The sequence below is a fragment of the Oncorhynchus kisutch genome, linkage group LG2 (genome assembly GCF_002021735.2).
Source record: "Oncorhynchus kisutch isolate 150728-3 linkage group LG2, Okis_V2, whole genome shotgun sequence".
NCBI lineage: Eukaryota > Metazoa > Chordata > Actinopteri > Salmoniformes > Salmonidae > Oncorhynchus > Oncorhynchus kisutch.
The window spans coordinates 5,973,090-5,998,441 of record NC_034175.2 but is presented as its reverse complement, the minus strand read 5'-3'; the positions used below and the strand labels follow the sequence as shown (position 1 = coordinate 5,998,441).

Sequence of the window (25,352 nt, the reverse complement as noted above, 5' to 3'; positions counted from 1 at the left end):
TTATTGCATAGTTTGGAGCTGAGCTTTGGGTCATTGTCCTGTTGTAGGTGGATATTGGCTCCATTTTTAAGCGCCATCCACAGGGTATAACGGGTGTCGTCATCGGATGAGGAATAATCAGACCAAAGCGCAGCTTGGTAAGTGTTCATGCTTTTTATTTAAACTGAACACTATAACAAAATAACAAAGAGAATAAACGAAACCGAAACAGTCCTGTCAGGTGCAGAAAACACTAAACAGAAAATAACTACCCACAAAACATAGGTGGGAAAAAGCTACCTAAGTATGGTTCCCAATCAGAGACAACGATAGTCAGCTGTCCCTGATGGAGAACCATACCTGGCCAAAACAAAGAAATACAAAACATAGAAAAAGGAACATAGAATGCCCACCCAAATCACACCCTGACCAAACCAAAATAGAGACATAAAAAGCTCTAAGGTCAGGGCGTGACAGTATGGCATGGCATTGCAAAATGGACTTATAGCTTTCCTTCTTCAAGATCCCTTTTACCCTGTACAAATCTCCCACTTTACCACCACCAAAACACCCCCAGACCATCACATTGCCTCCACCATGATTGACAGATGGTGTCAAGCACTCCTCCAGCATATTTTCATTTTCTCTGCATCTCACGAATGTTCTTCTTTGTGATCCAAACACCTCAAACTTAGATTCGTCTGTCACTTATTCCAATCTTCCTCTGTCCAGTATTCTTTTGCCCATCTTAATCTTTTATTGGCCAGTCTGAGATATGGCTTTTTCTTTGCAACTCTGCCTAGAAGGCCAGCATCCCGGAGTCGCTTCTTCACTGTTGATGTTGAGACTGGTGTTTTGCGGGTACTATTTAATGAAGCTGCCAGTTGAGGACTAGACACTCTAATGTACTTGTCCCCTTGCTCAGTTGTGCAACGGGGCCACCCACTCCTTTTTCTATTCTGGTTTGCGCCGAGTTTGCGCTGTTCTGTGAAGGGAGTAGTACACAGCGTTGTACAAGATCTTCAGTTTCTTGCCAATTTCTTGCATGGAATAGCCTTAATTTCTCAGAACAAGAATAGACTGACGAGTTTCAGAAGAAAGTTATTTGTTTCTGGCCATTTTGAGCTAGTAATCGAACCAACAAATGCTAATGCTCCAGATACCCAACTAGTCTAAAGAAGGCCAGTTTTATTGCTTCTTAAATAAGTACAACAGTTTTCTGCTGTGCTAACATAATTGCAAAAGAGTTTTCTAATAATCAATTAGCCTTTTAAAATGATAAACTTGGATTAGCTAACACAACGTGTCATTGGAACACAGGAGTGATGGTTACTGATAATGGGCCTCTGTACGCCTATGTAGATATTCCATTAAAAATCTGTTGTTTCCAGCTACAATAGTAATTTACAACATTAACAATGTCTAAACTGTATTTATGATCAATTTGATGTTATTTTAATGGACAAAAAACAAGGACATTTCTAAGTGACCCCAAACTTTTGAACGGTAGTGTATGTACTGTATATCAGGGATGGGCAACTCCAGTCCTCAGGGGCTTGATTGATGCCACATTTGTGTCCTAGCCCCAGCTAACGTACCTGACTCCAATAATCAACTAATCATGATTTTCAGTTTAGAATACATTTAGTTTAATCACCTGCGTTTGCTAGGGATGGAGAAAAGTGACACCACTCCGGCTCCCGAGGACTTGAGTTGCCCATCACTGCTGTTTATGAAGGTTCACAAATCTTGTCTTCAAAATGATTGTGTAATAGGAGTAATAATATATGACTAGAAATCATTCTTTTTGTTGTGATTTGAGGGACTGAAAGAACACATGGGTGGAGACACCAGGCTTCATTAGAGGTTTATAAGGTGTTTATAAGTTGTTTTGTGACACTTAATTTATCATTTTAAGTCCAAAAATGTATGTAGCAACTAATGATTCTAGCTTTAAATATGTCTGTCTCATAAGTAGGGCCAGAGTTTAATTCTCCTGCGGAAAAACTCAGGACCCTGGTTGCGCCTCAAGTTTGTTCTGGTCAGGTCATGTGATCATGAAACCTCCCGGAAGAGGAAGCGAAATCTGTCACTCCTTTTTTCTGGTTCATAAACAGTTAATGAAATGAAGCAGACCAGACCCAGCTGCTAAATCCATGGAGACCGGAACTGTGGCAATTTTTGTTTTATGGTAAAGTGGGATATTTGGTACAAGCTATATGGAAAGTCAGATTTCAGTGGTTGATGTTCTACTGTAAATGAGTACAAACTGAACTGACATTATTTGCACACTCTCCACAATGTGAATCAATGTAGAAGTTTACCAATGTCAATTAAAACCATTCACACTGATGCTTTTTCTCATCTGAATTGGTCAGCAGTACTCTGTTCCAGTGGCTCCGAAAACCTTTTTGTCTTTTGAATTATTTACTCATTTTTTTCTACTTCTACTTAATGCTTTTCCACAAGCCAGGTGTTACAGGAGTTTGGGCTTGAATGATTGTATCATTGCGCAGTGAGAACCCTACAAGTCATTGAAATGCCACTATAGAGTCAGGGCTAATTATACTGAACAAAAACAGTTCATATGAGGAAATCAGTCAATTTAAATAAATTCATTAGGCCCTAATTTATGGAATTCATTTGAGGGGGAATACAGATATGGATTTATTGGTTACAGATACCTTAAAAACAATGGGCCTCAGGATCTCATCGCTGTATTTTTGTGCATTCAAATTGCCAATCGATAAAATGCAATTGTGTTTGTTGACCATAGTTTATGCCTGCTCATACCATAACCCCACCACCACAATGTTGACATGAGCAAACCGCTTGCCCACACAATACCATACACATGGTCTGCGGTTGTGAGGCCGGATGGATGTACTGCCAAATTCTCTAAAACGACATTGGAGGCTGTTTATGGTATAGAAATTAACATAAAATTAGTTGCTAACAGCTCTGGTGGACATTCCTGCAGTCAGCATGCCAATTGCACGCTCCCTCAAAACTTGAGACATCTATAGCATTGTGTTGTGTTACAAAACTGCACATTTTAGAGTGGATTTTTATTGTCCCCAGCACAAGGCAAACCTGTGTAACGATCATGCTCTTTAATTAGCTTCTTGATATGCCTCACCTGTCAGGTGGATGGATTATCTTGTCAAAGGAGAAATGCTCACTAACAGGGAAATAAACAAATTTGTCCACAAAATTTGAGAGAAATAAGCTTTTTGTGCATACAGAACATTTCTGGGATCTTTTATTTCAGCTCATGAAACATGGGACCAACACTTTACATGTTGTGTTTATATTTTTGATCAGTGTAATTCCGGTCCCGGAGGGCTGAAACATTTCTAATTTTCATATTCTTCTAATAAGAGACTGGTTCAGACCTGAGACACCAGGTGAGTGCAATTAACTACCAAGTAGAAACAAAAAACAGAAGTGTTTCCACCCTCCAGGACCTGCATTGAATAGCCCTGAATCTGTAGCAGCCATATACAAACAACACTCAGAGCTAAAGAGCATAGTTCCAGTAACAATACCCATATTCAGGTAGTTCAGTCAGTTACTAATACTCACTACATCCCCCTCCATGAAAACTTCCACACCAAAATAATAACTTTGATTGTAGTACAAAAGATCAAAGCTTTAAAACAGGGTCATATCTGGTAAAAAAAATAAAAAAAGTGAAAGCTCTTTAATGTCCTTTCATACACTTAATTAGAGCCTGGCATCTACATTAACATTACAAATACACTTTGTAAAAAGAAAAGTGAAATGGACCATTTTCAATAATAACACTATGGTTATAGCACCGTTGAAATGTAGAGAAAGGCAACTTGAACTGTCCTAGCTAGCTAGCCACGGTTACTGTAGGTGACCACGTTTGCAGTGTCACATGAGTATATGTTTCTCCTGACAGACACACACACGAACTCACCCATACTTTGTCAGTTTACCTCACAAACATGAACTCTAAAGACAGACTATCAGATTTTTTTGCACATTCCATGTCCAGGAAAGTCTAAGCATATCCTAATTATTTCCCCTCTTACCTATATTCAACCCCCTTCTCTTTATCTAGTTTCTAAAATTATTGAGGTTTATGATTAAAATCAACCCCCATTTTCCCCTCCCTTCCAGTCTTGGTCTCAGGCTTGAACGTCACTAATACAAGTCTTTAGTGTGGGTCCCAGTTTGAATGTTCATTGGAACCCCTCTTCCTCATCCCTCCCTCCTTCCCCCGTCAGTCTCGTAGGCTGTTGATGAAGGCACAGATCTTGAGGGCGGGTCCTAGTTTGATGTTCATGGTGGAGATGAGGTGTTCTTCTCTGAGTAGCAGCAGGGCCTGTCCGTCAATCTCCTGGGACAGGAACTGGGCTGCCAGCTCCTCGCAACCTGGGAGGGGAGGAGAGAGAGTGAATACGCTATGAAAAGGGACTGCTCACTAGCAATGAACATGCACCTAAAATACACATTGGCGTGGGTTATGGACAAACCAGAACTGTTGGATTTCTTTGATCTATTTCAGGGTTACCCAAACTGGGTCTTTGGGCCTCCCCTGGGTGCACATTTTGGTTTTTGCCCTAGCACTACAAAGCTGATTCAAATAAGCAACTCATCATCTCAGGCTTGAACATTTGAATCAGCTGTGTAGTGCTAGGGGAAACCCAAAACGTGCCCCCAGGACCCAGTTTGGGAAACCCTGAACTAATTGACCAGTTGGCCATGGGTTCCATTTTTACAGATTCCCCTACTATGAAGACTCTTAATTCATTGTTTACTTCATTGACTGTTAATGAATGAGTACGGACCTTGCAGTGAAGAGATGAACCTGCAGACCTCCTCCACACCCCAATGGGCGGGGCTCCCAGACAGGAAGTTGGCCTCATCCAATGGGAGGCTGCCTTGAGCTGAGTCGTCCAAATGGGGATCGCAGTGGGCGGGCCTAGGGCAGGAGAGGGAGGAGCTAGGGGAGAGTGATGGGGAATCTTCCTCCTCCTCCTCGTCACAACTGGACACATCCTCTGAGCGACTGGACTCAGAACGACACTACAGCCAATCATAGAGAGAAGAGCGTCATACATGTAGGCCTGCACAGTTTAATGGTACTGGAGCTGACCCTGTATGTATGTATTATACATAATCACTGAACAAAAATAACACAACATGCAACAATTTCATTCATTTTACTGAGTTACAGTTCCTATGAGGAAATCAGTCAACTCTATCTCGTCACTGTATTTTTGTGAATTCAAATTGCCATCGTTAAATTGCAATTGTTTTTATTGTCCGTAGCTTATACCTTCCCATACCATAACCCCACCATGGGGCACTCTGTTCACAATGTTGGCATCAGCTAACCGCTCGCCCACTTGACACCATATGGACTGCAGTTGTGAGGCCGGTTGGACGTACTGCCAAATTCTCTAAAACAACGTTGGAGGCCATTTATGGTAGAAAAATGAATATTAAATTCTCTGGCAACAGTTCTGGTGGACATTTCTGCAATCAGCATGCCAATTGCACGCTCCCTCAAAACGTGTGACATCTATTGTGTTGTGTGACAAAACTGCACATTTAGATTGGCTTTTTATTGTCCCAAGCACAAGGTGCACCTGTGGTATGATCATATCAGCTTCTTGATATGCCACACCTGTCAGATGGATGGATTATCTTGGCAAAGGAGAAATGCTCACTAACAGGGATATAAACAAATGTGTGGACAAAATTTGAGAAATAAGTTTTTTGTGTGTATGGAAATTATCTGGGATCTTTTACTTCAGCTCATGAAACATGGGACCAACACTTTACATGTTGGGTTTATATTTGTGTTCAGTGTAGTATGCTTACTTACTTTATCATGTTCTTCTCTCTGGTGTGTTTCAGTTCTACCTTGTTATTTTTGGTATTACATTGTTATTGATTACTGTAGTGTTGGGTTTAGAGATGGTTAGATACTCATTTTACTGTACTTGTGTATGTGACATTCAAACTTGAAACAGGAGGAGAGTAAACAACAACATTTCTATTTCATGGATCAGAAACATCCACTTTACCTCCTTGACAGGCAAATGTCTGCCGGCTATTTTAGCGCAGGCGATCTCCGAGCTACTCCTGCGAGGACCCCTGCGTCTGACGATGTTGTCTGGGGGAACGGGAGGACCAGGCGGCCGTGCAGAAGCTCGCCCCCTACTGACCTGGAAGTGATGACTGCAGCTCACATTGTATCTGGAGGAGAGTGACCAAAGCAGGTAATAACAAAGAGTCAATAGTGTTGGCTGCACTGTGATGTCAACAGTGCTGACTTTAAAGTGTAGACCTGTTCTGGTCAGAGAGCTGTGTGATATAGTGAGAAGACAGGTGAGGTAGCTAGGGTACCTCTTAGCGCAGGACTTGGAGCAGAACCTCTTGGAGCCCCTGAACTGGCTGGCTGGAGCCAAGCTCTCACAGTACTCACACTTCAACACTGGTGAGGAGAGAGTCAGACTGTTAGTACAGAGATGACTAGGGGTCAGAGGAGGCTGGTGGGAGGAGCTATAGGAGGACGGGCTCATTGTAATGGCTGGAATGGAATAAATATAACGTTGTCAAACACATTACAATGATTCCGTCCTCCTATAGCTCCTCTCACCAGCCTCCTAGATACTGTACTCTATATCATCGACTGCATCCTTATGTAATACATGTATCACTAGCCACTTTAACTACGCCACTTGGTTTACATACTCATCTCATATGTATATACTGTACTCGATATCATCTACTGTATCTTGCCTATGCTGCTCTGTACCATCACTCATTCATATATCCTTATGTACATATTCTTTATCCCCTTACACTGTGTATAAGACAGTAGTTTTTTTGGAATTGTTAGTTAGATAAATGTTGGTTATTACTGCATTGTCGGAACTAGAAGCACAAGCATTTCGCTACACTCGCATTAACATCTGCTAACCATGTGTATGTGACAAATAACATTTGATTTGCTAGGGATGACAACTACTGTACAGAATCAAGCTATAGTACTGCAACCTCTCACAGACAACTGGATCAGAGTTAGAATCAAGCTATACTACTGCAACATCTCACAGACAAATGGATCAGAGGCAGAATCAAGCTATAGTACTGCAACCTCTCCCAGGCAACTGGATCAGAGGCAGAATCAAGCTATAGTACTGCAACCTCTCCCAGGCAACTGGATCAGAATTTAAACAAATTCAAGGCTAGTGCATCAGTCTGCTGGTATGGAGTGTATTCTTTAAGGAAGGTAGAAAATATACCACCCACTAACCTGCAGGGCCTCCATTGTCAGCCTGTTGAACACCCATGGCTAGTGGCTCCTTCACTGGCCCAGTCACCTGTCAATCAATGTCAGGTTTGGGTGTTAGAGAAGGATATGTTCTGGCCCTAAAGCAAAGTTCTGTGCAAACAAAACCACATCTTCTCTCCTGATCCATGGTAAGCAGGTAGCTAGGTGCTAGCCAGATATGTGAACTCACAGGGAAAGGCTCAGCTCCCTCCTGGATGACAAAACCCTCTATGAGGTGGGTGAGGACCTGAGGTTTGACCACCGCCTGGGGAAGAGGGGCTCTGTCTCCCTGACCCCCCACCCCCCAAGACAGGGGTAGAGACAGGGTGGGGGGAGAGGAGAAGGCTGGCACTACTTTAGGAGCTGGAGAAAGAGAGCGAGAGCAAGTAAGGGAACCAGGGTAGAAAAGAATGTGGGTGAAATGTCAGAGTTTGGGAATTTACACTATTGATTCAAAAAACAAACATGAATTTACACTATTGATTCAAAAAACAAATGTGAATTTACACTACTCATTCAAAAAAAACATGACTTAACCAAATATGTTTTACAACTTAACCTTATATCCTTGTATCAAGCGATCGCCAACCTTAGATAGGATTCAACTAAACAAGAACATACATTATGTCTTCAGACATCTTACCTGAGTCCATCGTGGGGGCGGGAGATAGAGGGGCGGAATCTCTCATTGGTGGACAGGAAAGTTGGGAAGGTTCGACTGCCATCTCATTGGTTGCATCAGTTTCCGACTTCCTCTTCAATGAGCCAATTGCAGGCTTTGCCTAATGCAACAGGAAGAGACTAGTTTTGATTAACACACACACACACACACACCCCAACGCTTTCAGTTTCTAAGAGGATTACCGTGGTGTTCCCTCCAGGAGAGGCTATAGCGATGCCGTTGTCCTGGGGGCAGCAGCTTCGGGCCTGTGCCAAAGCCTGGGAGTTTCCTACTGAGCCCTGCCTAGCTCCCACCAGCTGGACTGGGACATGGGGCGGGTGGTGGACCCCCATGTTGGGCGGAGCCGGGAGGATAGGTGGAGGGTGGCGTGGGGAAAGCTGGACAGGTAAGCGGTGACCCTGTGAGGTTTTGGGCTGTATGTGCACAGGGCCAGAGCTGTGGCTCACCTTGTCCAGGTTAGTGTTGGACTGCTGCAGTGGCTGCACCACCAAGGTCTGGGTGTTGACGTTAGTTTTGGGGGCGACTGAACCTATGGGGTAGCCCTGAGAGGAGGTAGGAACGTTGGAGGTGGGGACTAGGATGTGCGTCACTGTGGCAGCAGGGGTAACCGTGGTTACCGCCCGGGCCTGACATAGGCCTGAGGGGGAGATGAGGAGCTGGGAGAGAGGGAGCGTGGGAGAGGGGGAGGAGGAGGCAGGAACTGAGGTGGCAGCGGTTGGGGCCATATTCAGCTGGTTTCCAGTCTTGACATTTATACTGGGGAGAGCAGTGGGATGAGTGTAGCTAGTCAGTTTGTTGGCCATTTGTTGCTGTTGCTGCTGGGTGTTCTGAGAGAACTGCTGCTGTTGCTGCTGAGGATGCTGTTGTTGTTGTTGACTTAGAGAATAGTTAGCTGATAAAGGGAGAGAGTTTAATGCATGTTTAAAGTTGGAATGAGAGATGGTTCTTTGCATCTTAGTGGCACACAAATTGATATAGAATTGTGTATGCATATTGGAGGCAAAGATAAGTCCTTTCACCTGCGTCTCTCCTGTCTGGAAACTCCGTCTTCACTGCGGCCACTCTGGGAGTGGAGATACAGTGGAGAGCCAGGTTCTGCACCTGAGAGAGTAAGTAGAGGGAGAGAGAAAATAAGGCAAACAATTAGAAACAATATTATCTGTGCAAAATCTTAATTGCAGAGACAACTGTTGACTGAAAAAAAAATGCTTCTCACAACAGGAAGTGGTCACTACCTGGTCATTGTCGGATTGGGCATTGGAGGTGGGATGGACTTCTTGTTGCTGCTGAGGCTGTTGCTGTGCAACTGTCGCTACAGCAGCCGTTGCTGTGCCACCAGGCATGAAGATGAGCTGGGAGGCTGCGAGGGGTGCTCTGAGGGAGCGGTTGACCTGTGGGCTCATAGGTCAGAGGTTATTGAATATAAAGAGGCTCCTTCTCAATTGACAAAAACATCAGTCTTCTCCTCATTCAACTCACTCTCAGGTACATCTGACCCTGTCCGGCTGAGTTCCCACCCAGCAGCACTGATTGGCTGAGAGCTGATGATGTCACTGATGTGGCAGGGCCGAGGGGGCGGGGATTGGTCATGGTCCCTCCCCCAGAGGTGGTGCTCAGATTGACCTGTGACAAGAGGGAAAATGTTGACGCTGCCATATGTCAGGAATCTCAAAGAAATGAGCTAAGAAACTGCAATTAATGATAACAATGCTTGCCACGTTTTATTTGAATTATTGACTGTGAAACTTACAGTGGTGGTTGCTTGGGAGACACTGTGGTTGGGAGAGTTGGACTGGCGACTAGCAGCGAGGGTGGCCTGAGAGAGAAACACAAAATGAAAGAGGTCAAGAGAAAGTAAAAACTTTGAACGTTGTGGCAGTGCAGTGTATTCCTCTGCTTAGTGTTATTATTATCTGTTATGTAAGGGATCATTAACGAGGGGCTATGTGTTCTATGGAAAATAATGAATGGCGTGCAAGGTGTGTTCCACGACGCGCTAGCGAAGTGGAAGTGACGTTCCACGGGGTTGTATTATTTTCCAGAGAACACAAAGTGCCGAGTTGATTATCCCTTTTGTAACATGGCTATAATTTAACACATTTGCCGCTAGAAATGTGTTCAACATCTACTGAAGTGGCTAGCAAGTTTACTAGATAGCTACAGTTGTCTTAGTAAAGAAACAGACTTGCTAGTTTAGCTAACCAAAACGTCATACCTAGCTTGCTGCTATGAACATCGAATTCAACAATACCAATGTTTTCAATTCAACTTTTTCTTTCAAAAGAAGCTCAAACAGAACATGCAAGAATGAACTATAGCCATTGAATTCTACCGTGTGTTATAGGGATATAATGCATGCTCTAGAATGCCATTCAAGCCAATCAGAAACAAGTATTCAACAATGCCATGGTATAAGTGTTATTACTTGTTGTGTCACCTGCAATTGTGTTATTGCCTGTTATTATTGCGTTATTAGATGTTGCGTTACTCATTAGTGTAATTACCTGTTGTGTTACCTGTTATTGTGTTATTACCTGTTCTGTGACCTTTCATTGTGTTATTAGCTGTTGTGCTACCCGTTATTATTACCTGTTGCACGGCAGCCAGGTTGTGAAGCTGCTGGGCACTGTTGATTTGCTGCTGCAGCATGAGCTGCTGGAAGTACTGGGCTGCGTTCGGCTGTCTCTGCAGTGCCTGAAGGGCCTAGAGAGTACAAATCACCACCATCATCCTCAACATCATATTCATTAAGATTAACATCACTTCATTGTTCAAATAAACACATGGTCCAAGCTAAATCTGACTTCCGCTTTTAACCCAACCACTACGAAAGACACACATACAGGTATTTTCTGGAGAGGTGCGGGAGGCTGCGACACTGGGCGCCCGGGGAGCTGTTGTTGTGGGGTGGGTTAAGTGCCTTGCTCCACGGCACAACTGCAGGCAATGGCATCTAGGATTTGATACCAGCAACCCTCCAGTATGCACATGCTCTTCTTGACTGGTCATTCCTAGGCAAGGCTAGTAGTTCAACATTCAGTGCAGACATTCGCCCTATTGTCAAAGATAATGATTCATGCAGCAGGCTTAAAAATAATAATAAAATAATCACCTGCACAGCTTGCCTCTCATACAGAGACATGTGGGCTATCTGGGGAGGGCGGGAGTTCCCAGCAGACGGCGCATTCCCATTGGTAGAGCCCGTGTTCTGGTCATCACCTGCATCCATGCTCTCTGCACAAAACACAGATATCAATCAAATCATGGACTGTAATATCTTACAGTACCGTCAAATAATACTTTTTTCTTTCTTATATGAAAATATATGCCATAACAATTGCAAAGCAATTTTATCACCTAGAAATGTATTTTCTCAGTAGCAGACATTTGACCTCAATAGACCCCTACCCAGTTATCACGTTCTAATCTAATCTATAAATTAACTGGCCATAACTGCTAAAGCTATATCTTGCTGTATGTTGTTGCAGTTCTTAGCTGTTCTTAGCTAGCGAATACAATGGGTGAAATTGTCATTGGCGGTAGGAGGCCGGCTGGCTGTCAACAACATGATCGATGACCGAAAGGGAAGCAGCCAGGAGGGAACATGGACGGACAAGTGTGCTCTTCCAAAAGTTTAAAACGTTCAATTAGACATTCAAAATTAAGGACAGACAATTGCGTTTAATATTAGATAGCTATATAATTTACTTTCAATGACTGGCAATGTTGAATTAGAACAAAACCTAGGCGAGATCATTGCAGCAATAGTGCATCTGGCTAACGTTAGCATAGCTAGCTAGCTATCAAGCTAGAGCTAGATCATAAGTTAATTGCAAGGCTTTGTGAAATGTTTCTCTTACCTCGATCTCCTGGACCTTTATTTTTTTTAACCTTTTAAATATAAAATCCAGCTTTTATCAGTAAACGTTTTACGCATTTGCTTTTGGAAGGAATCTTTGATGTTTTTCTGATTATTGTGTGAAGCAAACAACGGTGAGCCAGATGAGAGAAATCCCGCCCCCTCTCATTCTTTACCATTCCTTTTCCGGCGCCAAAAAATACGTCATTGCGATGCATCAGAAAGGGAACAGTAGCCCAATCTAAAATACACCCCATGCACTTGTGGGGATTTAAGACGATTTGACAGGTGTTAGTAATATGGCAATAGCTCCACATTGCCCTCTGATAGTCGAGGTAGAGTTATTAATTCTCTCTTATACATTAATAAGGTGGATGCTACCAGGATAGTGTTAGAGTTGCGTAAATTCAAATCTGGTATCAGGATAAATATAACAATGAGTCACCGATTTTATACTATGTATTTTTTATTAGCTAAGTAATAAATGGCAAATGCAACTTTCGTATATACGGGCTCACTGTAATACCACGCAGGGCAGAACGGAACTGACAAGACGTATGTAAAACAGTATTCTTTATACTGTGATAGACAGTTCCAACCCGTCTGTTGGCCTATCACAGTAGAGACTGGGCGTGGCTTAAACTTGCTCAGCCTATTGCAGGCGCTCAGGCGGGTCCCCGCCTCTTGGCGCATCTGTTGATGTAACTTGCTTGTGAAGAACATCCAGGCTCTCATGCTCCATACCGTTATCTCGCACCTGGCTCCTGTTATCTAACAAAAGACCGCTTGTTCTCGCAACCCCACGCTCTGAATGTGCCCTGTCTTCTGTATTTTTCCAGCATGAGAAAGTCCCTTGGCCCTGACACTTTTAACAATGTTTCAAGTCAGCTATGTTGCATAACACCTACATACATCAACACAAGCCAACAGCAGATAATATTAAATCATATATATGGTAATGGCTATAATGTAAAACACAGGATCCAACAATAGTCTTGAATGAATCGTGAATAATGATGAGTAACGCACAAATAGCATACCCCCAAGACATGCTAACTTCTCACAACATTACAATAAGGGGGAGGTTAGCATTTTTGGGGGGTATGATATTTGTGCGTCTGTAACTTTCTAAATCATCCTTATTCACGATTCATTCAGGACTATCCTGAATCATGGTAGTATCCACATTAATGTAGAAGTGTTTAGAGACATGTTATATAATTATTTACAATAAAAGTGACTCCAAAATGACACAATACATTATTTAGCATTTCAATTGGGCACAAAATGATCAGAAACACAACCAAAACAAACAACAAATGCATCCAACAAGTTTGAAGAGTCACAAGCTTGATGTAATCATTGCATGCTAGGGATATGGGACCAAATAGGACACTTTTGACTACTTTAATACACATATAAGTGAATTTGTCCCAATACTTTAGGTCTCCTAAAATGGGGGGACTATGAACAAAAAGTGTGGTCATTTCTAAACGGTTCACCCGATATGGATGAAAATACCCTCAAATTAAACTCGACAGTCGGCACTTTATTGTATCATTTCAAATCCAAAGTGCTAGAGTGAAGAGTGCCCCCCCCCCCCCCCAAAAAAAACTTGTGTGTCATTAAAGTTGGCTTTGCCTACCTATTTCAGGGATTTAGAAGAATCTCTACTATTTGTTTCCTATTGCTATTTTATACAAAATAGAAGGGAAAAATGTGTGATCTTCATAATTTAAAGAAACAGAGGGAGAGTAAGAGGACTCACATGTTATAAAGTTCATGCACACCTGAAGACACAACTCCAAATACAAGGCTGACATGACAGAGAGAGAGAGAGAGAGAGAGAGAGAGAGAGAGAGAGTGTGTGTGTGTGACGTGCTCTCACACCAAACAGTACAGTACAACATATCACAACGACCTATCAACAGTAGTACATTTCAGAAAGGCTACTGTTCTCAGCAAGGGTCCAAATAAAAGGCCTGGAAGACTTGAATGAAGCCACTTGAAAACGACAGTAAGCCCATCTAATTATTTGTTGTAGAATAACAGATGCGTAATAAAGATTTTGTATAATTTCAGCCAGTAGTTTTGAAGGTAGAGCTCACGGGCCAAAACAGGTCCCCGAAAATTGTGCACAATTGTGTATAACTTCATCCATTTCGTATGATATTCTACAAAATTCTAAAATATATTTTCCTGCAATTTGTGTAATGTTACAAATACCAATTTCTACAACATGTTGCTAATTTGTAACTGCTTTGGGGCCTTTTCAATATCTTTAACAGTTGCCTCTTTTAGGCATATGCCAATGATTACACCACTATCATGGAGAAAAGAAACTGACAAGAATGAGAGAGGATATTGTGTAATAGTGGGCTGGCAGATCCCAGTCTTTTCTACTTTGAGGCATGTCTGATTGTGAGTCACTTCAACAAAGCACCAAACCACCCAACTGGTCTTTCTTTTCACTTTTCCATTTCCATCCACTACAGAGGCTAGTCTCTGACCACAACTCTGGCCAACATGACAGGCTTCCACATGAGATCGTAGCTTTGGCAGAGGAGGAAGAACGGGAAACAGAGGAGTGAAGGAGGGACAGACAAGGGGAAAAGGAGGTAGTGCCGAAAGAGGTGAGGAATTAAGACCTCCAGCTCTAGGTCAGGAAAATATTGGAGGAAAGGTTGCAAAGACCGGTGTTGGAAAGGGGGGAGGCAGAGTAGGAGCAGCATGGAGTAAATACAGAGGAAGGGGGGGGGGGGGGGGTTGCAGGCGGAAGTACAGAGCTAGTAATCAAATCAGTTATAAGTGTCACAAATGTCAAAGGAACAAATGGAAAGGGGAATATTAGAGAGAATGGAAAGGTCGAAGGGATAGAAAATGGCGAAGAACTCAAAGTAAGGGACGGAGGTCCAGGGAGACGAGGGAGAGGAAGGTGGGGGGGGCGCTGCAAATAGAGACGGTCTAGGCCAGGGAGATGTAGAACCAGTAGAACTGAAGATAGAGAAAAGAGGAAGAGTGAACAGAGGGGTGGGTGGGAGAGGTAATTGACGTTTGGGTGTAAGAGGTGAAGGGGGAGCTGGATTGGGAGGAGGGGTGAGGATGAGGTAGGACAGAGAGGAGATGTTGAAGCAGGAGATAGCGCTGTGGTTGGTGGAAGACCAGGAGAAGACTCACATCTAACCCAGCAGGACTACCTCCAGCTGATGAAATCACTGAGCGTCAGGCTCCCTGAAGGTGTCCTAACCCCACAGATGATTAAGCTGGCTAACATGGAGAGCAAAATCCAGGATGTCCAGGCCATCATCCCAAACCTGGAACACTTTAACATCCGGTTCAAAGCCGTTCCTTGACTGGGCTGCCGGGAGGTTAAAAACTTTCTGGCCATGAAAAGGGACGGTCAGGTCCTTCAAATCATAAAACTCCTCTTCTTTGACCAAGAGGATGATAAAGAGCAGAGTAGGAAACACTGGAGGGAGAACAAGACCAACACAGGCCGAGGGTTCAGGCTGAGGAATAGTGATACGGCTGTCTCAACACCGGCTATGTACACCAGTGCCACCAGGAGTTGGGCTAGGTTGGAGGTGGGGGAGGTGTCTTCGATAGTGACTAAAGGAACCAGAGTGAATGTGAAAGACATTGTGAGCAAAGAGTATTGTGACAAGTCAGTGTTGTGGAGGAACGGAGTGTCACCCGGGCCTCGGAGGTTCGGTATGTTCTTCCAGAATGAAGCAGATGAGTTGGAAATGCTCAAGTTCTTTCATGAGCTGGGAGAGGGCGGGTCAGGTGGAACCATGACAGCATCATACACCAAAGGCAACAAGGTGGAGTATGGATTCCTCAGTGGAAGGTTGGACTTCCTGCCCCAAATCCAGACGGGCAATTCTGGAAAAAACAGAAAGGAGGCTGAAAAGAAGAAACGTGAGCGGCTCGTGATCGAATGCAAATGTACTGCCGGCAACATGGTTGGGAAACTGGTCACTAAAATCCCCAACAGTAACCAGTACAGCTACAAGGTCCAGACCTACATGTACATTCTGAATAGGGAGGGGGAGGTAGAAAAGTGTTCTCAGATGAAGAGAGCAGTGATGATTGTGAGACACTACCACCAGGGAGGGGACCCTCCCAGGGACTTCCTCTGGAGTTACCTGCAGATAGAGCCCTCTGTCCCAGCTGAGATAGACAAGCTGAGGGCCCTACTCCAGGTGGAGGTGTTGGCTTGCTACTTAGCCCTCCACAACCTCATATTCCAGAGGGAAACTCAACCTGAATAACTGTGGTAGTATGATAGTCTAGTCTATGACTTATTAAACTGGAAAGAAAATCTTAATTTATTTTTATCTAAACTCAGCAAAAAAACTAATGTCCTCTCACTGTCAACTGCATTTATTTTCAGCAAACTTAACATGTGTAAATATTTGTATGAACATACAATTCAACAACTGAGACATAAACTGAACAAGTTCCACAGACGTGACGAACAGAAATGGAATAATGTGTCCCTGAACAAAATGGGGGGGTCCAAATCAAAAGTAAGTCAGTATCTGGTGTGGCCACCAGCAGCATTAACTACTGCAGTGCATCTCCTCCTCATGGACTGCACCAGCTTTGCTAGTTATTGCTGTGAGATGTTACCCCACTCTTCCACCAAGGCACCTGCAAGTTCCCGGACATTTCTTGGGGGAATCTAGCCCTCACCCTCCGAACCAACAGGTCCCAGACGTGCTCAAAAGGATTGAGATCCGGGCTCTTCACTGGCCATGGCAGAACACTGACATTCCTGTCTTGCAGGAAATCACGGACAGAACGAGCAGTATGGCTGGTGGCATTGTCATGCTGGAGGGTCATGTCAGGATGAGCCTGCAGGAAGGGTACCACATGAGGGAGGAGGATGTCTTCCCTGTAACGCACAGCGTTGAGATTGCCTGCAATGACAAGTTCAGTCCACTGATGCAGTGACACACCGCCCCAGACCATGACGGACCCTCCACCCCCAAATCGATCCCCTTCCAGAGTACAGGCATTGGTTTAACGCTCATTCCTACGACAATAGACGCGAATCCAACCATCACCCCTGGTGAGACAAAACTGCGACTCATCAGTGAAGAGCACTTTTTACCAGTCGTCTGGTCCAGCGACTGTGGGTTGTTGTCTGTTGAGGACCTGCCTTACAACAGGCCTACAAGCCCTCAGTCCAGCCTCTCAGCCACAGCTAAGGGCTGTATTCAGGCACTCCGCTTCACGCCGTGCATTAGAACAGCCCTTATCAGTTGTATATTGGTTAAATATGAATCATATTTTATCAGTACATACAGAGCAGATGTTTTAAAAATATATTTATTATGTTTTACATTGTTGCTTAGGGAGTTAATTGCTCCTGCTAACACGCCAGCACACTAAAACGTGTCATACATGACAGATTCAGAACTGTAATCAAACACTTTATTCATATTTAATTTTGATTCAAAAGCACAAAACAAACTAAACAAATTCTCTTTTACTCTTCCCCTCATCTGCAAGTACAAATAGCATCACAAACTAAAGCCAAAGTCCGAACTGGCCAAATCCATTGAACGCAGACCTGGTTTGGTTCTGATCCATTTCGCCGCATCTCATTGGGGCCTGTTGTCCTGGGCCGGGTCTAACTAATGCCATCTTTAAGGTCTTGATTGAACTAAGCGAGTGCCATGGGCCAAGTTTTTTTTGTTTTAAAAACACCACAAAGAAGCAAAAACAAAATTAAAAAACAACATTCACCCACATGTCACAGATAGTACATGCGTATATTTCTTGATTATATAAATGACTTAAGTTCCTCCATTTTACTGTTGAACACAAAGTGCCTTCTGTTGCCTTATGAAGGACCTGTTCAATCACAGCATTATATTACAAAATCATCATCAATGTCCTCAGTTTCATTAATGCTGCATTCATAACCAAGTGGGAAGGTGGTATTTACCACATACGACTGGGATTTATCCACTTGAACACCCTTCCAACTGGTAATTACTAAGTGGGAAAATTGTCTATGATCCCTGTGCTCCGACTTCTCCCTCATGGTGACCTCTGACATCACCTATAAGAAAATTACCTCGATAACATTTTTGGCTGTTAAATGCAACAAAACATAATTTATAAAAATCCATTAATGTTTTTTTAACAGTATAATTTGTTCACAAGTGTGAAAGCTGTACTTTTAATTTACAGTTGACGCTGCTTGTTGGCCATTAGCCAATCAGTGTTTCGCAACGATTTCAAAGAACGTAAAATGCATCCAACTGGTATTAACTTCACAACTGGTAATTACCACCTTCCCACTTGGTTAAAAACACAGCATAACAGTAGGCTACTACTCAGTACCATGGTTTGGGTCAATGCCATTTAAATTTTGTCAACATAGGAAGTGAACTGATAGGAACAGAATTCAAATGGAATAGGTTCCAACCCTACTCTTCAAATAGCTAAGGAAAAGGTATAACGTATCAGAAGTACATTTTGGTCAAGGCCCAGTCAGCATCCTACTCTAAAATAGCAACACAGACTAAATGTGTGTGTCTAGCAGTGCATTGGTTGGAATGGCTCTGTACTATATTGTGGTCCAACTTAATTTGAAGGTCATATTAAATATTTTTACCCATTCGAAAACTTTAGGCTAAGAGTGTTTATTATTTCTTAACAATCGTAAATATATCTAACCATTTTTAATGTATAAACCATTTAATTACAATGACCTGTAAGCATATAAATCATGAACAAAAGCCTGCGTATTCACTTACTGTAATATTACCATGTAAAAATTATTCTAAGCAGTGTATAAGCAGTGTATAAGCAGACCTTCAAATAAAGTGTGACCTACGAGTCAGTACACAGCCATCAGCTACTGAAACAAACTGGATGGAAGTCACATGTTAGAAGCTGTTCCTATGGTTGCATTGTGTCAGCACTAACACGTCAGAAAGGCCTTACGGTTTCCACTAGATTAGACAGCCACAAAGTCAAAATTGGCTCTATCATGAAAATGAATGAAATTTAATTTAAAAGTCAGGCTTAGGCATCAGATTATCAGTGTGGTTAAGGTTAGTTAGGTTTAAAAATCTGATTAAATTGTAGAAATAGACGGGGTTCATGACTTTGTGGCAGTGTTAACTAGTAACGACACCCATTGTGCCAGATGAACCAGATGTAACAGAGTCTGTCTGAGACGTCACTCTCCATCCAGAGGTGGCCACTCCAGTTCATGAAAGGAAAAAAAAAAAAGAAGTGTATCCAGGTTTTTGTTGCCACCTCCAAATAATGACGCCTGGGCCATGCAAACCAGGGCAGGTGACTTACCATATAATATAACAAACTAAGCGTTTAGGAGTCATAGATCCTCCAGCCTTCCATAAACTGGTGTGCCCACCTCTAAACTCATCCCTGAAACTGTCAAAATGAACTAGGATGAAGTTGCGCCTAGACACTGAACTGAGGTCAGTTTTATGTTTCTCCGGACTTGGAGAGAGTAAGTGATGATCCTAGATCTGTGCCTAAGGCCAATATCTATCCGAAGTGTCAAAAGCTTCACACGGGACAGATCCCTCCCACTACTGACATCAGATCACATGGGAAGCAAGTGGTCATCCCTCTCTTCTGGCTGCTCCTCTGGCTCTGTGGACACACCCCTGTATGTGGGAGGTTCCTCTTCGGGGCCCTGTGTCCTACACACAAAATTACATCCATCCTGAGGGTGAGGGAGAGAGAGTGAGAAGAGTTATGACTGACCAGCCAATCCCAGCCCTCAAAAGAACAGTGAAGTGCCCTCAAGTAATGCATAAATGGGGCCTTCAACATAGACACAATCCCAAATCAACCCATATACCCTCCAACATTTTATTTTTATTTAAAATTAATTGAACTAGGCAAGTCAGTTAAGAACTAATTCTTACTTACAATGACGGCCTAGGAACTCCCTTGTTCAGGAGCAGAACGACAGATTTTTTATCGTGTCAGCTCAGGGATTCGAGCCAGCAACCTTTCGGTTACTGGCCCAATGCTCTAACCACTAGGCTACCTGCCACCCCAAACATAGACACTAAAATCCCAAATCAACCCATATACACTCCTTCAACAGACCCTGAATCCCAAATCAACCCATATAACCTCTTCCAACCTAAAACACTCGTAGGGGATAGGGTTTGGTTTGGGATTGTACCAGAGAGATATGTGACGTCCATAGTCTCACGTCAGATAGTTCAGTGCAGATGGCCGTTGTGCTATCTGATAACTCGCAAACACTCATGGTATAGCTAGAAAGAAGCTCAGAAATGTTACCAAGGTGACATCGTCCACTAAACTCCCTTTCACCTTCAAAAGAGTCAGAGTTAATATTACCAAAAACAATAAACCTGTAGCTAATATTGATGTTTTTTCATGAGCAAGTCTTCACTAGCTAGGTATTTTGTAGTGGTAGAATCGGTATTTATGAAATTCGAAATGTGCACAGAAATTTGCTAGCTGTCTGCTTACTGAACCAGTCTCAAATCAATCCATATGAAATGAAAGGCAGGAATGTTAATAATGCCAGTTCACACACTCCATGCTGAATACTCCCTCTAGCTAGCTAGTGTAGTGAAGTTCCAGCTAATGGATAAATTAGTTTATGATATCTGTTCTGCCGTGATTAGCGTGCAGAATTCTAAGGCACAGATGACTGCTCTCTGGGACATTATCGCGTTGGCCAAATGTTCCAAAGTAGCGAGGCACAGTGCTATCTGTCCGAGTCAGATACATGCTGATTTCTGAGAACAGTCCCAGAACTTTGCTGCCGTATACCTCATCAATAAGCTGGCAAACTAGCTACTGTATGGCCATTCAAACACCTTGCACTGGGCAGCTAGCTGGAGCAAGTTCGCTCAACTGAGCGATCATAATTTGCCGTAGTAGCCAGTACGTCATAGCTACCAAGAGAGGAGCGATTATCGGAATTAGTGTTAGGCGGATTAACAAAAACTATATATTTTTTCCGATTAGGTCCTACAAGACAGAACGGTTGAGGGACGAGCTTCACGTACTAGTGACGCCGCCTGACGTGAGACAGTGATGTGACTTCTACAAACACTCACCGCTGCCAGGTTGCCAACCTGCGTCCAGAAGACATAGTTGGGGAACTGCTGCAACCCTTTGGCCCCGACAATCAACCGCTGGTAGAGGAATCCACAAATGAGGTACACTGACAAGAGGACGAACCCACTGGGACAGAGGAATGAATAAACATTTTAAAAAGGTGTCGAATCCCCAGTTGGAAACCCATCCCATTAATTAACACATGAACAAACATCACAATGATTCACAGTGATAATTATTCTGGTGTTCTGTTTTGTTAAGCGTTGAGGAAATAAGAGACCATTATCATAATGAAATCCAATAAATATGATCTGTTTTGCTTGGTCTTGTAGCTTTGTTTGTTGTGAGCAAATGACAAGTCCATTTCATAGGGTATTGAGTATTTGTTGGAGAGAGAAATGGAGAGCTTTGGTTGCTACCCTGCGTGCCAGTCAGTGGGTTGGGGATAAGTCTGAGTATTTCTGTAGTCACCGGAATGTGTGTAATCAGGAAGGATGCATAATGTTAGTACTAACATGATGAGTATTATGGAGCCTGCACTGAGCTGGGATGGCAGAGCGGGACAGACCGCACTGGAGTCCAGTTCAAACAGATAGAAACAGTCCCTGTCCCTCTCCCTCTCCTCCAACACCACTTCCAGCTTCCCCTAAGAGATACATGGGGAGAGAGACAGAAAGAAGTTTGAGCAAGAGGGAGGACAATAGGAGGGGATGTAGAGAGGTGTGCGTCAATGTGTGACAGGGAGAGAGGCATGTCAAATCACCACACCACAGTGATCCAAACCCTCCCTTCCCTTTCTCACCATTTCCACTCCTCTGTTGCAGGAGATCATGACAATGGCTTTCCTCATCTCCTTGGAACAGTGGTCGTCATACTTGGTGCCGTTGCTGTAGATCAACATCACCCAGTCACCTGTAGGGGGTGATGGGTAGCAGAGAGCGAGAGAGAAAAAGCGAGAGAGAGAGAGATGGAAGGGGAGAGAGAAAGGGCATCACTATATCTGGTCATGCTAGAGCTGACTTACAGAGATACTATAATATACCGTAACACACTGATAAGACCGGCACATGACTTTCTCAAAGGAAGAGATAAAGAACCGGACATTCTTACTTCCTCCGATAGCCTGTGTTGCAGTGTACAGGCCAAGCACTGTCTCACTTTCTTTTTCCGTATGGTCGATCTGAATGAGTCCCGCTCCTACCGTTTTCCCCGCATCCCCACACACCTGGAACTGGTACGTGTAGCTCTCCTTGCCGCTTGTCGTCACCACAGAGAAACTGTAACCAAGGGAACCGTGGAAAAAAAACTGTGGTAACGTTACCTTGTATAAGTGTTACATGTGATGTTACATGAGTGATGTAGACTAAAATGAACAATCTCTGGAAAATTAAAACTAAGGGAGTTTCCAAGCTTAATGTGGCCTCCTGACTGCTGAACAATAACCTTTTTATACCATCATGCAAAGCTAATTTCTGTGACAGCTAACAAAGTATAATTTCACCTCCCCAAGCAATGGACGTCAGTGTGTGTGGTCTTACTTTTTGCTGATAACCCTTGCTTTGATACCCCTCACCTGGTAAAGCAATAGGATATACCACGGATATTTTTATGTTTTCCATTTCTAAAATGGTCATTCCTTACGTCTTGTTAGTGAGCGGTTCTAGAAGACTGAGGACCTTCCGTTCTGCCGGGGACTCAGAGAACAGCTTACACCTCTTGGTGTCGTCACGGGCCTGGCTTCCACACACCAACAGGACCAGCTGAACAGCCAGAACTAACAGCCGCACAGACGTCGCTGTGTGTGGGGTGGACATGGACACCTGGTGAAAATATATAATGGAAAACGATTAAAATAATATACTTTGTAAGGCTTATATGGTCTGTTTCACTGCATGACTGATTCATTGCCTAACCAATTCATTCGGACACAATGACACGGATAAAAGCAGTAAACGAGTGCTGCACTTTTAACGCTGTAGTAGGACTACTGAGAAAAAACACCTGCCTTGTACAATGATTGTACAAAACATTAGGAACACGTGCTCTTTCCATTACATACTGACCAGGTGAAAGCTATGATCCCTTATTGATGTCACCTGTTAAATCCACTTCAATTAATATAAATGAAGGGGATAAGACAGGTTAAAGAAGGATTTTTAAGCACATGGATTGTATGTGTGCGCCATTCAGAGAGTAAATGGGCAAGACAAAAGATTTAAGTGCCTTTGAAGGAGGTATGGTAGTAGGTGCCCAGGCGCAACGGTTTGAGTGTCAACAACTGCAACGCTGCTGGCTTTTTCCAAGCTCAACAGTTTCCTGTGTATCATGAATGGTCCATCACCCAAAAGGACATCCAGCCAACTTGACAACTGCGGGAAGCATTGAAGTCAACATGGGCCAGCATCCCTGTGGAAAGCTTTCGAGTCCATGCCCCAAAGAATTGAGGCTGTTCTGAGGGGAAAGCAGGGTGCAACTCAATATTAGGAAGGTGTTCCTAATGTTTTGTACACTGTCACCATTTCTGTGATTCCCAAGACATGAGATACATATCATGTGCAAGTAGGCCTACCAAGACAAAACTCTGCTACAACAGCGAGTCAGACCATATGAAAGTAAAATTACGCAGCAAAGCGGTTTACAAGAATGGTGCGTTCAAGAGAACTCGGAAAAATAAGAGGTCAAATCATGATGTCACTGATTTATAGCTCGGAAAGTCGGAGCTCTAGAGGCCCGCGTTGGAATTAGGAGTAGGACATTTTTTAATGATCGGAGCTCGTTTCTTCGAGTTTCCTGTTGTCTTGAACGAATTTTTTTTTTTTTACCTTTATTTAACTAGGCAAGTCAGTTAAGAACAAATTCTTATTTTCAATTACGACCTTTTATTTTAGTTCACCTTTATTTAACCAGGTAGGCTAGTTGAGAACAAGTTCTCATTTGCAACTGCGACCTGGCCAAGATAAAGCATAGCAGTGTGAACAGACAACACAGAGTTACACATGGAGTAAACAATTAACAAGTCAATAACACAGAAAAAAAGGGGATATATACATTGTGTGCAAAAGGCATGAGGAGGTAGGCAGATAATTACAATTTAGCAGATTAATACTGGAGTGATAAATGATCAGATGGACATGTACAGGTAGAGATATTGGTGTGGAACAGTGGGTTAACTGCCTGTTCAAGGGCAGAACGCCAGATGTGTACCATGTCACCTTTCGGTTACTAGTCCAACGCTCTAACCACTAGGCTACGCTGCCGAGATTTCTGAGGTCAGTTGTTTTGTACGCGGCATAACATCTCTGTTTGCAGGGGGAAATGAAACTATCCCGCCATCTTGACTTGCACACCCCTGACCTAAGGTGCATTCAGGATGGTTGCTGCAACGTTCCGTGAGCGCTCAAGGCAAAACTGTCGAACATAAACTGTGTTGAATTGAACGTTCAATTACAGAAACGAGCTTGACATGAACACCGTGGTAGATGTCGTATATCATTGCGAAATAGGTAAAGGCCATAATTAACAAAGCAGCTGTCATGCAACTTTTGAAACGTTGTAGAACGTTACGCATCCTGAATACACCCCTAGCCTCGGCTGATACTGTAACACAAACAACTTTTAGACATACCTTCATTCTGAAAAGATGTAGCCAGCTATTCCGTTAGCGTAGCCAATGAATAGTGTAGGTTGAAGTGGCTACAATCTAGCTGGTCTGGTCAAGTAGCTAGCAAAAGCAAGCTAAGCTAGCTAAATGTCACACCGTGTCCCCTGTTTTGTCATGCAAATGCAACAGACTAACACCTGGTAATTAATTTCGATCACGCACAATTACAAAACCATGTTCGTTAACAGTCCGCTATAAAATGTACTTTAATACAAACTATTTATGCTATAAAATCATTATACGGGGTCTAGCGTTACTTTATGTCAGATGCGGAAGTGGAATTAAACAAGGAAACGCATTTGACTGTAGCAAAGATTGAACTAAATCAAGACACACCACAAGCTTGTCGTTTCCAATGGTATCAAATGAGTCGTAGAGGGCAGAGCTAAGCACGTGCTAGCGATATCCTATTGGCGCGTTCGAGTATACATCTGCATATTTATGTTAGGGCACGCCTACTCTGTGAAGTGTGTGCAAAAACTATTAATTATTCTCATTTGCACTCCTAAACAGCGGGATTAAAATAAAAAAACTTATGTCATAGTGTGACGTCTACAAAACTTAGTCCATTCTGTTCATAACAGATTCTAGTTTTGGGAACAGAAAAATGTATTGAGATCAAATGTTTAATTGATGATAATATTTGCAGGATCTCGGCAAAAATCCATACTGTTCCATCTTCTCCCAGTGGGCTTCCTCTCGTAGAGAGGAAGCGGATTTTTCACATTTATACAGCCAGTGAAATAACTGT

At 43.1% G+C, this 25,352-nt stretch overlaps 2 protein-coding genes across 6 annotated transcripts; both read right to left on the bottom strand.

The window, feature by feature from the left end:
- Positions 1-3,219: 3,219 nt before the first annotated feature.
- LOC109868225 (polyhomeotic-like protein 1) lies at positions 3,220-12,019 on the bottom strand. 4 transcript variants are annotated; one of them, XM_031785924.1, is made up of 16 exons: positions 11,840-11,974; positions 11,092-11,213; positions 10,823-10,990; positions 10,569-10,682; positions 9,730-9,795; positions 9,459-9,602; positions 9,215-9,370; positions 8,999-9,080; positions 8,162-8,871; positions 7,941-8,079; positions 7,488-7,660; positions 7,280-7,346; positions 6,367-6,454; positions 6,045-6,216; positions 4,800-5,037; positions 3,220-4,383 (listed from the first exon to the last, which is right to left on the bottom strand). In XM_031785924.1, exons 4-16 carry the CDS (start codon positions 10,626-10,628, stop codon positions 4,232-4,234), a joined length of 2,247 nt encoding a protein of 748 aa, XP_031641784.1. In that variant the 5' UTR covers positions 10,629-10,682; positions 10,823-10,990; positions 11,092-11,213; positions 11,840-11,974; the 3' UTR covers positions 3,220-4,231. The 4 variants fall into 4 exon arrangements, with proteins under 4 accessions (XP_031641784.1, XP_020313245.1, XP_031641787.1 ...); XM_020457656.2 differs by lacking the exon at positions 10,823-10,990 and having other exon boundaries at positions 11,840-12,019; XM_031785927.1 differs by having other exon boundaries at positions 9,215-9,602; positions 10,823-11,000; positions 11,840-11,991.
- A 5,140-nt stretch (positions 12,020-17,159) lies between these two features.
- Positions 17,160-25,005, bottom strand: m6pr (mannose-6-phosphate receptor (cation dependent)). Of its 2 annotated transcripts, none has more exons than XM_031785917.1 (7): positions 24,938-25,005; positions 22,582-22,760; positions 22,051-22,217; positions 21,743-21,852; positions 21,456-21,586; positions 20,940-21,066; positions 17,160-19,558 (listed from the first exon to the last, which is right to left on the bottom strand). In XM_031785917.1, the coding sequence occupies exons 2-7, from the start codon at positions 22,752-22,754 to the stop codon at positions 19,436-19,438; spliced, it is 831 nt and encodes a 276-aa protein (XP_031641777.1). In that variant the 5' UTR covers positions 22,755-22,760; positions 24,938-25,005; the 3' UTR covers positions 17,160-19,435. The 2 variants fall into 2 exon arrangements, with proteins under 2 accessions (XP_031641777.1, XP_020313259.1); XM_020457670.2 differs by having other exon boundaries at positions 24,566-24,977.
- Between the last annotated feature and the right edge of the window lie 347 nt (positions 25,006-25,352).

What these genes read in the sequence shown, in the direction of transcription:
- LOC109868225 (XM_020457656.2), bottom strand. Translation starts at nt 11,208, where the DNA reads ATGGATGCAGGTGATGACCAGAACACGGGCTCTACCAATGGGAATGCG. An exon ending in ACCTGGCTGCCGTGCAACAG is followed by an intron (nt 9,796 to 10,568) that starts GTAATAATAACG and finishes TTTCTCTCTCAG; the next exon opens with GCCACCCTCGCTGCTAGTCG. An exon ending in CTCCTGGAGGGAACACCACG is followed by an intron (nt 8,080 to 8,161) that starts GTAATCCTCTTA and finishes CTGTTGCATTAG; the next exon opens with GCAAAGCCTGCAATTGGCTC.
- m6pr (XM_020457670.2), bottom strand. An exon ending in AACACAGGCTATCGGAGGAA is followed by an intron (nt 21,853 to 22,050) that starts GTAAGAATGTCC and finishes CACCCCCTACAG; the next exon opens with GTGACTGGGTGATGTTGATC. An exon ending in GCAACAGAGGAGTGGAAATG is followed by an intron (nt 21,587 to 21,742) that starts GTGAGAAAGGGA and finishes TGTATCTCTTAG; the next exon opens with GGGAAGCTGGAAGTGGTGTT.